Source organism: Strix uralensis, chromosome 25, assembly GCF_047716275.1.
Source record: "Strix uralensis isolate ZFMK-TIS-50842 chromosome 25, bStrUra1, whole genome shotgun sequence".
Taxonomy (NCBI): domain Eukaryota; kingdom Metazoa; phylum Chordata; class Aves; order Strigiformes; family Strigidae; genus Strix; species Strix uralensis.
In genome coordinates this window covers 7,836,078-7,848,225 of record NC_133996.1, presented here as the reverse complement: position 1 = coordinate 7,848,225, position 12,148 = coordinate 7,836,078, and the positions used below count along the sequence as shown (strand labels likewise).

At 51.2% G+C, this 12,148-nt stretch overlaps 1 protein-coding gene across 1 annotated transcript in view; it reads left to right on the top strand.

The window, feature by feature from the left end:
- The window catches only part of GRIK3 (glutamate ionotropic receptor kainate type subunit 3), a 122,109-nt gene that overhangs the window by 72,660 nt on the left and 37,301 nt on the right, over nucleotides 1-12,148 (top strand). The window contains exons 6-8 of the mRNA XM_074894341.1: nucleotides 4,504-4,677; nucleotides 7,014-7,157; nucleotides 10,387-10,494. Coding sequence (XP_074750442.1) covers nucleotides 4,504-4,677; nucleotides 7,014-7,157; nucleotides 10,387-10,494 — 426 coding nt within the window. The remainder of the gene's footprint in view (nucleotides 1-4,503; nucleotides 4,678-7,013; nucleotides 7,158-10,386; nucleotides 10,495-12,148) is intronic.

Below are 12,148 nucleotides of genomic sequence, written 5' to 3'. Positions count from 1 at the left end.
GGAACCCTAACAGAAGGCGAGAGCAGGGCTAGACTTAGCTTCAGGTTAGAATCAGACCGCAGTGATTTGGCTGTAACATCTCTGCAACTGCAGCACTGCCCGGGTGCTCATTCTGAGAGACGTCAGCCTTTTCTTTCGCTGCTTTTGGACTGGCTCACTCCTTTGGAGCTGCTCCAGCTTTGCACAGATGTAAGTTCTGGTTTTATTTCCCCTCCCAGTCATTCTGATTTCAGTGCAGCTACCCACATGCTGAAAGATGAGCATATGTGTGAATTTGCGAGGCTGTAGTCCCACAGACAGGATTTGATGGGACCATGCTGCAGTCAGAACTGGGAATGTGTTTCTGTGTGTTTGTCTAGGTCTCCCTTAGGAGCCAGGAGCAGCCCTGCTGTGGTCGATAGTTCAGTACTGCAGGTTTATTTTGCATGAGAAGAACCCAGCTTGAAATTAACTCCACTCTCATTAAACACGGGCCAGTTCTTCTCTGACTCCAGGAGGCATTTTGGGTTTGGTTTGGGTTTTTTGGCATGCCACTCTTGTTTCCCTTTAGGATGCTATTGTCTAGTATACTGTGGAATTCTGTGTGATTTTGAAAATCCAATTTATCTTTTTTCCTTTAGGAAAGAAACAGACTAAACTAACCCTTAAAAACTGCAAAATTTATTTTTCAAATGCAAAAGACATTTTAATTACCCCTGCTGCCATTATCTATTCCAGGCAGCTTTACGCATTTCCCAGATAACCTCCTATTAATCAGCCCCAGCTGAGCCTAGAGTACATTTCATGTGTAGGTACAGCCTGGAGGTGGGAAAAGAAGAATTATAATAAATTAATAGATAAGCAATCACAATTAATGCCACTTTCCTGAAATAACAGTTATATCATGGGAAAGATATTTTAATCTGTCATTCCTTAAGGCAATGTTTTCCTAGCTTGCAATGCATGTGCTTCAGCTTCTACAGTACTAGACCCATGGGGTGCTAATGAATTAGTCTATTATGTTATACTGAATGTTTCTAAAAGGTCCCTAGTCAATACTGAGCACAGTGTATCAACACTTGGCATGAAATGCTTCAACATTTTGCTAGGCAGCAAGACTACAGTTCACTGACTTCAGCATGAAGAGCCCCATCAGCCTTTTCTACCCGAGGAAGAAGAGGAACTCTTCCGAGCCTTTGTCTAACGCACGGCTTTTAAATCCTGCGAAGGCCCCAGCAGTGACACCCTCCTTAAACTCAACACTTCTAGGAATTTCTCAGCAGCTTGTAAAAATGAGTTCTTGCAAATACAGAAGTTTCCCCACTGCCTGCTGCCACTTCTGGGGGTGTTTAGCCTGGAGAAGAGGAGGCTGAGGGGAGACCTCATCACTCTCTACAACTCCCTGAAAGGAGGTTGGAGCGAGGTGGGGGTCGGTCTCCCAAGTAACAAGCGATAGGACAAGAGGAAACGGCCTCGAGATGCGCCAGGGGAGGTTCAGACTGGATACTGGGAAAAATTTCTTCACCGAAAGGGTTGTCAAACACTGGAAGAGGCTGCCCAGGGAAGGGGTTGAGTGACCATCCCTGGGGGTATTTAAAGGACGTGTAGACGTGGCACTTGGGGACATGGTTTAGTGGTGGGCTTGGCAGTGCTGGCTTAATGGTTGGACTCGATGATCTTAAAGGTCTTTTCCAACCTAAATGATTCTATGATTCTGCTGCTTACAGCATTACAGACAGGCAGAGCAGGAATCTCTTCCCATGCTTTGAGTCAATATAAACAAGAATTCCACACCCAGCCCACCTTCTCCCAATGCAGCACTAAACCAAACCAGTCCAGTTTTCCACTGGCACTGACAATCAGGTACTCGTTAAACTCCTGCCCCTGGGGCTCATGACACGACACGGGGGCACCCATGACTGAGTACACCAGAGGTTATTACTCAAACAGTGCTGTATGTGCCACGGCCCACTACGGCCACGGCCGCTCCTCCCAGCGAGCGCTGCCCCAGCAAACCCGTGCCCAGACAGGGATCCTTGGCACGATATCCGCGAGTTGCTTTGCACGACAGCAGATGGAGGATGCCCCTCCTGGACGCCTGCTACTGCAGCTTCCTACTGCAGATGCTAGATCTGGTGTGGCTCAGACCTCAGCATCGCCGCCTCCGACTGATGAACCAAAGCTGGGGATTTTAACTGGGGAGGTGGGAGAGTGTGTGTAAGAAAGGGGAAGAGCTCTACAGAAACACCGAGAGTAAAACTTTCTAAAGGTAGTAGGATGGAGGGGAGAATTAATCTGCAGTACAGAAAATAATGAGTGGAAGGGAGTGTAGATGAGGTGGAAAATAGAACCAGATGTTTCAATTTGTGGCTGTGCAGGAGCAGAAAATCCAGAAGAAACTGATACAGCAATTCCCCCCACACCTCTCCATGTTCTAACACTCAGCTTGTATCCTTAATTATCCTCTAATTCCAGGAGATGATATATGAGGTTGCAGCTGAGATTCAAACTGGAACCAAGAAGGGACCTGATGGGAGGTTGGCTTCTATAGGAACTTGCTGAAATGGAGGGTCAGTGGAGAGCAGCAGCATGGGAGGGCACCCACGACACCGGGAGGATCTGAAAGGTGCCCAGGGCTGGTGGCTGACAGCTGGGCGAGGGACACCGCGAGGGCTGGAGCTCCGTGGATCACAACGTTTGTCAGATACAGTCACATTCTGAGGGGGAAATGATCTGCTTTTGCAACCAAAAATTATTTCCCCTCAGCAATTGCCAGAATACAAACTGAAATGTCTGGCAAAGAGTTATAAATCCTGAAAAAATAAATCTCTTGCCGTGGGTCAGGCACGGGACTGCTGCACCCTCACATCCAGATGAAATGAGTATCTGTCTGAGGTTAAACAACTGTCTTTGCCCTTAGTTACTGTAAGTCATTTAAAAGTCAACATCATGGCCTGGTTTTCACAACGCCCTTTAACAAAACCTGGAGGTTTGTACTTGCAATTTTTCAGGGAAAAAAACCCCAAACAACAGAGACCCTGAACTCTGTTGTGGGTGTGATTAATGACTCGGTCCCTGGCTGCACCTGCAGATTAAAACATGGCATCCATCAGCAGTATGCCTTGGGGGTGCAGAGTCAGAGGCCAGCACTTAAGGAAAAGATCAAACCCCCAAAGCTTATTAAAGCAAAACAGCTGTAAGAATTCCTTGCACTCCCCCTGAGAATGAAGTCTCGGTTGCTGGCAAGGGCTGGTTGTGTTATGCTTTGCTTAGGGCAGTATGTTTTAGGACCGGTGCTTTTCCAGCTCCCCCGTGGGCAGAACAGAGCTCACTGCTGACGGACGCCGTGTCTGGGTGAACCCACAGCACGGCTGTGCCCTGCCAGCGCAGCCACGTTACACAACACAGCAACAGCCACGTAACCTCATGCTGTATTTAAACTCTTTTATGATCCCTTGTGAGAGCGATGAACATTGTTCCCGTATTTGTCCCCCACCCTCTATCACAGAAGACAGTGGCGGTGCCTTTCCGCTTCCCCACATTTTTACTACCATTGAACACTTGCAGAAATTGTTCAGGATAAACTCTGATTGATTATGTCCCATCCAAGAAATGATTCTCATTAACAAAGCCCCGTCCTGAGTGCCATTCTCCACCACATTCGTTCACAACGCTCTTCGGGCCAGCTGCCCTGAGTTTTTGCTGAGCAGATCAGCAGCAGTATGCTCTTGCTGTGCTGTCTAACCCCAAACTACTCAGACTAGTTACTGCACGCTAAAGTTCATCCCTGAACTGAAGTTAATATTTAGACGTGCAGCGGAGCCAAGAGATGCATTAAAGAAGTGCACTCGCAGAGGCCTCCAAATGCCCCTCTCCCGCTGCCTGCCAAGTGATGCTCATGGGCTGGCTGCCAGCAGAGCTGAGGACTGCCTGGCTGTGGGGTTTTTAAATCATATAAAGGGCACTCTCATTCATTTGCAGACTGTGTAGGCTGGTCGTAATGTCAAGAAACGCGTCTTAGTTCCTCTTTGATAGCCGCCTGCAAATTGGCATTCTGCATCCAGAGTTACTCTGTCATCTGCAGCGCCCTGTGCGCTTCAGCACTCACAGCAAACCCTCCGGGGAAAGGCCCAGGAGCTTCAGATACAGGATCTCTGCCTTGTACCCTCCCCCTTGGTCGAAAACCACTTTTTTCATGGTTACAGACAGGGATTTTGGTTTTCTCCCCCCAGTTCACTTGACTCTTTTATGCAGTAAGTGAGTTCTTTGGCAGGAGTTTCCCTCTGCTGTGCGTGGGTGAACCTGCACATATGACACCCGAATTCCACTAACACCTACGAGTCTCAGCAGGCAGCGACTGATGGCAACAGACAGCACAATCCACCAAACTCAGGAGGGCATCATCCCTCCTCCCACCTCCTGCAGGCTCCGCCTTCTCACTTCAAACACAAACATGAACTGATGCAGAAAAGACAAACAAAATAAAGCTAAACAAAATGTTTAAACCGGTTTCTCTCTTTTAAGGATCTTTATGCATTAGACCTAGAACCATACCGCTACTCTGGAGTGAACCTGACCGGCTTCCGGATCCTCAACGTGGAGAACCCGCACGTCTCCTCCATCATCGAGAAGTGGTCCATGGAGCGGCTGCAGTCAGCGCCCAAGGCGGAGCTGGGACTGCTCGACGGCGTGATGATGGTATGAGAAGTTTAAACAAAGCACGGGTGAAGTCTGGGAAGGAGACCGGAGTGGTGGGGAAGGCAGGAACATTCGTTAAGGCCTAAATGTTATTTTTATCGGTTCTTGTACTAGTAACAACTCATCCCAGGTATCTTCCCTAAGGTAGTTACTTGCTTTCTCTAATAACCGTCCCTCAAATGCAGTGAGTTCGGCTGGTGAATCCCCTGCAGCCCACTGCTGGGTTAACGCTCTCCTTTTGCAGGCCCAGCTGCCAACAGATTTGCCAATTTGTGCTCCTCGCCTCCCTTCCTGCCGGTAAAAAGCCGCCCTCAGGCCCAGCAAAATTCAAAGCTTTCAGTTCCAGAAGGGGCCCAGCACTGGGAGCACCCAGGAAAGGGCATCCTCTCTCTTTGGGTGCCCCCCACAAATCCTCTTTCAGCTCAGGGCAGGACTGTCGCCTTGCAGGTCCCTCCGCCCAGCCCCGGGGGCCGAGCCAGGGAGCCAGGGCCTCTCCCTCAGGGGCTCGCGGGGCTCCAGCTGCCAGCACCCCCCGCCCAGGCCCCCGGAGCGGCCGAGCACCCAGCCCTGCACCCAGAGCACGGCACACGGCTGGCCTGGGCCAGGCCATTCGCCGAGATTGATGCAGGGAGAAGGAGCCAAAGCTATGCCCAGAGACGGGCTTTGCTGCAGCTTTGATGACTCCTTTTAGGGTCTGATGGCAGCTCTGCTCCGCTGAGTTACTGCTCGGGAGGTGCAGCACCTGCTCGCCCATCTGTCTTCCCTGCGAGGCTGTCTCCGACCACCGTAATTGCTGACTGGCTCCCTCCTTCCCTCTCCCTTTAGATCTGCCAGAACCAAGCCCACAAGTGGCAAAGCCTCTCAGACTTTCACCTTGAAATGGCTCCTTGTATCCCTCCTGTTCTTTTTTCCCTTAGAGGAGAGCCCCACCATTCTCCTTTAGCCGCCGCTTTCCTGCAGTGTTGCCCACAGCTGAGCATCGTGTTGGCTGCAACGGTGCTGGGTTCCCCCCGCCGCCACCAGCTCCCCTCCCATTCCCTCTCTGCTTCTTCAGAGGGGATCCTGCCCTTTATTTGTGTCTAACCCAGCAGGGCCCTGATCTCAGCTGGGCATTACAGTACGGAATTCACCGTGAGATCACTTGGACATATTCTTGTACCCCCTCCCCCCTACCCCAAACGTACAAACCCCGTCCCTGCTGCCGTAAACACAAGCCCATGGGATGCAGGTCGGGCGCTGCTCTTCATGGTCGGGAGTGCGGGAAGGGAAGGTCACGGGGATGGCTGCCAATGTTGGAGGATTTTCTCCACAGCCACGTCCTGTTAGGTATTTGCCCAGTTGTTTGCTGTATTATTTTGTTTTATTGTGTTTTGTTACGCTGCTGCTACACTCACATCTGTTTTGTAGCTTTGTGAAGCCAGCAAATAATGTATTTTCACTAGAAGGTCTTACCATATCAGAGTGAAAAATAAATCCAATTCTCTTGATCAGTGTTTGGAGGTGAGATGGGGCATCTCAAATTGAATCTAAAGCCATCACAGTATATGGAAGGAAAAAAAAAAAAAAGGGTTCTCCCTAGTTCAAATCACTGAAATGCAGGAAGATGTTACAAATTTGTGAAGTCCTGATTTCAGTGACAGTTTGGGTCATTTTGGAAAATTCCATGCCCACGTACAAGCCATTTAACTTCTCTGTTTCTTATTTCCCCATGTATAAAATAGTGTGGATAATATGTTCTCATATAGGTTTTTTTTTACACTCAGACAAAACAGACTAAATAAGAAAATTCTGTTACTATCTTCTACGTTTAGAAATAGCCAGCTTCCTTGTTTGACAATACAGCAGTAAATGCACTAGAAATAACCAGAATGGATGTGCACAGACAAATGACGTTTTCACAATCTCTGATTTTAAGACAGAACTAGGACCTTTTAGTCTAAAAAGCCACGTAACAGATAAATGCACTCGGGAGGCTTTGTCATGTGCAGAGCTACGTGTTTTGCAGACGTGTTTTGCATGAGAGGTCAGCTTAGAGGTTTATACAAGTCTGGTGTGAAAGCAAATGCGTTTCTGGCAATCCCTTGAGATGCCTCTGAATGTCCCGAGAGCCCAGCCCTGCCTCGGAGCGGTTCGCAGGGTCAGACCCCCGGGAGCGGGGACGGCCGGCAGTGGACCAGGACAGAGAAGCCCTCGGGTCTGCCAGGTGTTGGACAGGGGGTAACCGAGGGGGTTCTTGCAGCTTCTCCTGCGACACGTTAGGGATCCCCCACTGCTGTCCGAATGCTTCCCTGCTCTGGAACCGCTAGCGACACAAATGCTGTTCCCCTTTACTTTAGACAGACGCTGCCCTCTTGTACGACGCGGTGCACGTGGTCTCTGTCTGCTACCAGCGCGCCCCTCAGATGACCGTGAACTCCCTGCAGTGCCATCGGCACAAAGCCTGGAGGTTCGGCGGCCGCTTCATGAATTTTATAAAAGAGGTAAAAGCATGATTTGCAACCGTAATTGCTTCCTGCTAATGCAAAACTTCCCCAGCAGAAGCAGCGCAGCTGCTCGGCGCGGAGGTACAGAGACACGGGCAGAGAGGCTTGGCAGGTACAGGGCTATAAAATATCCCCCGCCTGGGCAGGTACAACTGGATGGAAGCACAGATACACACCAGGCTGCCGAGTGCACCCAGAAAGGAAAAATCCTGTCTTTGCCTTCAAAATAACATCTATGCAGCCATGCCAAAACATCCCAAACAAGCTGAAATCTCCCATGCTGTCACCGAGACCTGCCCTGGCCTCTTCTTGCGTCAAGAGCAGCTGGACCACTCTCTCCTGAGGCTGTTTCTTAGCAGAGAAATAGCCATTTGCCTTTTACAGGAACATTTGCTCGGGGTCCACAAAGGGCTTCAGTGTCGCTAAATCCCAGCGGCAAAGCTGGCAGCGCCGAGCGTCTCGGCCTGTGTGCTGATGGCACGGCTTTGGCAGAGCGGCAGATTTACCAAGTAGGGAGCCCGAGGAGCAAGGAGGCAGCTTCGTTCCTTCTCTGTTTCCAGTCATTATGATTTCTCTGTGTTCAGCCCACGTAATTGTTTGTTTGCATCTGGCTTAAGCACGCAAGCAGCCTCAAAGCAGGGGTGTTTATGAGCAGTGAGCTCACCAAGGGCATGCAGCAGAGGGAAGCTGCAGCGAGAGGTGGCCAGCCCTCCCAAAGAGCCCCCGAGCACGCACCCCTGCACTCACACCCCGGGTTTTGCTCTGTCTGCAGAAAGGAGCTCTCACATAAGGAAAAAATGAAGGCAGAGCTGCAGGGAGATACTGCAAACCCTACCAGATACATCTTTGCGATAAAACCCCCTTATCCACCCTAAGGCCTTTTTAAACTTCTACGCCTGTGGCTCTTCACATGGCAAGTCATGAAACCGGCTGCAGCACTAGATATGTGATTGGGCCACGTTTGAAAGGCTGGGTATAAAATCCCCTAAAGTTTTTAAACAGAAGAGCAGAAGTACCCTGTTAATCGTTACTATGGTTTGTGCTGCAGTATCACCTCCAGACCCCAGCAGGCCCTGGGCACCGGCACGGGAGCGCAGTGGGAGCACCCACCCCAGCTGCCGCCTCAGCTACACGGAGCGCCCGGGCGTAAGGGAGAAGAAGGGAAGAATGATTCCCATTGCAGAGAGAGAAGGAACTTTTTTCTTAATAGGCACCGAAGATGTTCCCTCTCCTCTCTCTCCCCTTTTTCGTGTTTTGTTCCCTTCACAGAAAGCCGCTCCAGCTGGCTGCCGAAAGAGAGTGTAAATAATTTGTTTGGTTGGCTCCTTTTGCAAATTACCCTGAGCCTTACACTCCAGTGCCTGCCTGTTGTTTCCCCTTCTGGCACCATGTCAGCTCGTTGCAGGGATAAGCTTCCTCCCCGTTGCAATCAGAACACACAGTAATTGCTCTCTCTGAACCCTGTAAAGACAAAGCAGTGCGCAGAGGGCTGCCCCGCCGCAGCCCCCCGCTCCCTCGGCCCTGGGCTCCCCGCGGACACCAGCACCGCTCACTCTTCGGGCACACACTGGCCGTGGTCCCCGCCGAACTGGCCCGCTGCAGACCTGTCACTCCCGGGGGGAAGCCCGGCTCCTTCCCACTTGCCCAGGGGCAAAGGGGCCAGGACGGTGGCTCTGCCAGCCCCGGGGAGGCCGCCCTCACCCCGTGTGACGTGGGGGGGCAGGAGGTGAGGGGATGCTCCAAGCTGGCACTTAGAGTTTGCTGGCAGAGACAGGGCCGACCACAGTGGGCTCCGAGCCCGTCGGGGGCTGTGGCGATGCTGCGCACCCCCAGCTCGGTGCCGGAGCTGTGCCGCCCGTCAGTGCAGGGCTCAGCACCCAGCTGTGTTTGCTCCAGTTGGGTACATTCAACACTGTGTGTTTTCCCTGGCTCCCTGGGGGCTCCGCAGGCTGCGCATCCCACAGGCAAATCCCCTGCACGCCGAAATGAGCAAACCCAGCACAGCCTTCCCCAAAACTCAAGGGTGGCGAGGCTGGGAGGAGGCTGACCTCACTCCTCGGGAATTAATGAGGAAGAGCCACAGGAGCGTATTTACTGGGAAATACGCCAGTCCTTCCCCCTGAGAACGCATTGTGCCACCTTCATCACACTGGGGTATTTCAGGCTCCCCCACCCATAAAGGAAACATTCATCAGTGAGGAACGTGCACAGAACTGCTGAGGGGAAGGAGCCTGAGTCCCAGCTCTCCACTGCTGAGACACGATTGCAAAGCATAAACCACGTCAGCAGCCTGGCACTGCCACGGAGCGTCCTCCCTGGGCCGGGCGTGACAGCACGTCCTCGCGCTGTCCCTGGGCAGAGCTGGCACCGCACCCCACGCTGTCCCCGAGCACCTGCCCTGCTGACACAGCCAGCGCCTGCTGTGTGGGGTTCTCACCTCCTAAATCAGAGAGAGTCATTCTGGTGGTGCTGCGAAGTGTGCAGTGGAGAAGAAACAGAATCGTAGAATAATTTTGGTTGAACCGAATATAGCCATCGTTACCCCAAGCTCCTCCTCAGAGCAGGACTAGTCCCAAGTCAGACCAGGCTGTGCAGGGCCTCGTCCAGTCAAGCACTGGAAATCTCCAGGAACGGGGCTTGCCCAGCCCCACCTGCCCCGTGCTTACACTGCCCAGAACCGACGCCGGGGCCCAGCCATTCCCATGCCTGTTTCAAAACAGCGGAGCCTGCTAACATGGACAAGCTCTTGGGCTCTGCTGCTCCACTTTCCATCTGAGAGGAGGGAGGGAAGTGTTCAGGACATTTTAGCTTCCACACACCTTGGAAGCATCAGCAGGTTCACACAAAAAAGGTTTATTTATGAACTTGACTGGAGTTGTCCCAAATCCAGGCTCCCTGCAGCCTGGCATTTATCAGTACCACAAGGATAAATGCGGCACACAAGGATACCGTGATAAATGCAAGCAGTTTTCTACTGAGTCATCACGTCCTGCAACAGCTGGCGAACACAAAAGGTGTGAACAAAAATTGTAGCAAAGACTGCAAGAGAGTTAAAATCTCCAGCTCCGTCTGCAGTCTGAACAGTGACGGAGATGATTATTAATTAATCATGCTCTTTAGGGAGAAAGAACCAGTATAAGGACTAATTAAAAGAACATACAGTGGAGGGCAAAAGATTATTTATGATACCAAGTAACACCCCTGCTACTTCTTCTCTCTTCCACAGGCCCAATGGGAAGGATTAACGGGACGAATTGTCTTTAATAAAACTAGTGGTTTACGGACAGATTTTGATTTGGATATCATCAGCCTCAAAGAAGATGGCCTTGAAAAGGTAGGCAGGGTTTGTCTTATCTGCATACGGCTTAGTCTAACTCTGATACTTGGGCAACAGAGATAATGGTTGGTGGTTGTATTGTTTCCAGGTTTTCTGGTTTTTATATAAAAGGATATTTATTTTGTGGGATTTCTCAGATCCTTTTCCATGCCTCAGCCATGACTCACTAGCCCCGAGGCGACGTGGGATTACAGTTACTAGCTGCAGAAGTGCTTGTGGCACTTTCCTGGGATAGTAGAAGCAGAAGAAACTTTCTGAGCAGCCATTAACCTCTCCTTGCCCAGGCCAAAGGTAGAAGGAATAAAGCCCGTCCCACGCCCCTCTTGCTGGGCCGGCTTACAAAATAATTTTTTCCCTGAGGAGGCAACAGCTCTTGAAAGCATCATCTCAGTGTGATTTCCCCCAATGAAAATTACCTAAGGCTTGGAAATGGCACCAGCTTATTACAGCCTACATTCTGCAGGAGGATGCAGTCTGTATTTTCATTTATTTCTGCCCGGTGTTATCTAAGGGATGGTAAGAAAAGAAGCGAAGTGCAGTTTTGCCTGGCTGGCTGGCTGGGTCTCCTCTGCTGCCCGCGTTTGCCCGGCCACCCAGAAGCCATGCAGCACAAAAGCTGCAGCCTCAGCTCCTCCTAATGAGTGGAAACCTCCTCCGGGCGCAGAAGTGCGATGCTGATGGGCAAACTGACTCTCAGGTGTTCATGGGGATTTCATTTCCCTTTATTCAATTACTTTTAAAAAAAAAAAAAAAAAAGGCAACATGCAAAGCATTAAAGCTCCTAGACCACAGTTTCAAGGTGAGATCAGTTCATTCGGGACACCAGGGAGCAGTGAGTGGTGCCCAGGGGCTGGGCTCCCAACCCGGCACGCGAGGCTGCCGAGGGCTCCCGGAGCCTGACCCCTCTGGGAGGAATTCTGAGTCCCCGCTCTTCCAAAGGTGTCTCGCAGATTTACAGCAGAAAGTTGGCGCCTGGGCAGCAAATCCCTTTCTAGAGCAGAGTCTGCTTTTCGACATGCACCAGGTGCGTCCTGGCAGCGAGGGCCGAGTCCCGTCACCTCTGGGCACGGAGACAGGTCACGCAGCCGCGGGAGAGGCCGGCCGGGCGCAGGGAGAGGGAGTTTTCAATTAACCGGGCAGCGAGCGGCCCAACATGCACAGATGCCTTTTCCAGTTAAGGCTGGGGAATTAATCACCCCGTGCAGGTAGGCAGCCCCCGGAGGCAGCACTCTGACCAACCCCTCCCTGTTTGGAGGGGACGGATCCTGCGGGGTGAAGCTCCCCGGGACCAGACAGCTCGACTTCCCCACCCCCCTTTTTACAGTTTGTTTTTCCTTCGCTTTGAAATAAATTGTTGCCACGCTTTCACACCACAGCAGTAGTTCTTTGCTTCATGTAAAAAATCTCAAGGTCACCACGGCACTCTCCTAGTGGGTATCTTTTGGTGTCAAATACAGAATAAAGAAAACATTTCAAATAAACCCAATGACCTTCAGTCTCAGCTGCGATCAGCCGAGCCTGTGCAGGAGGCAGGAGAGGAGCAGGGGAAGACGCCACCTTCTCACAAGAACCGAGCATGAGATGATTTTTGTAGCTTGACAACTTCTTTTTTACAAACAATCTGTTTACAGAGTCTAAACCAAAAAAGACC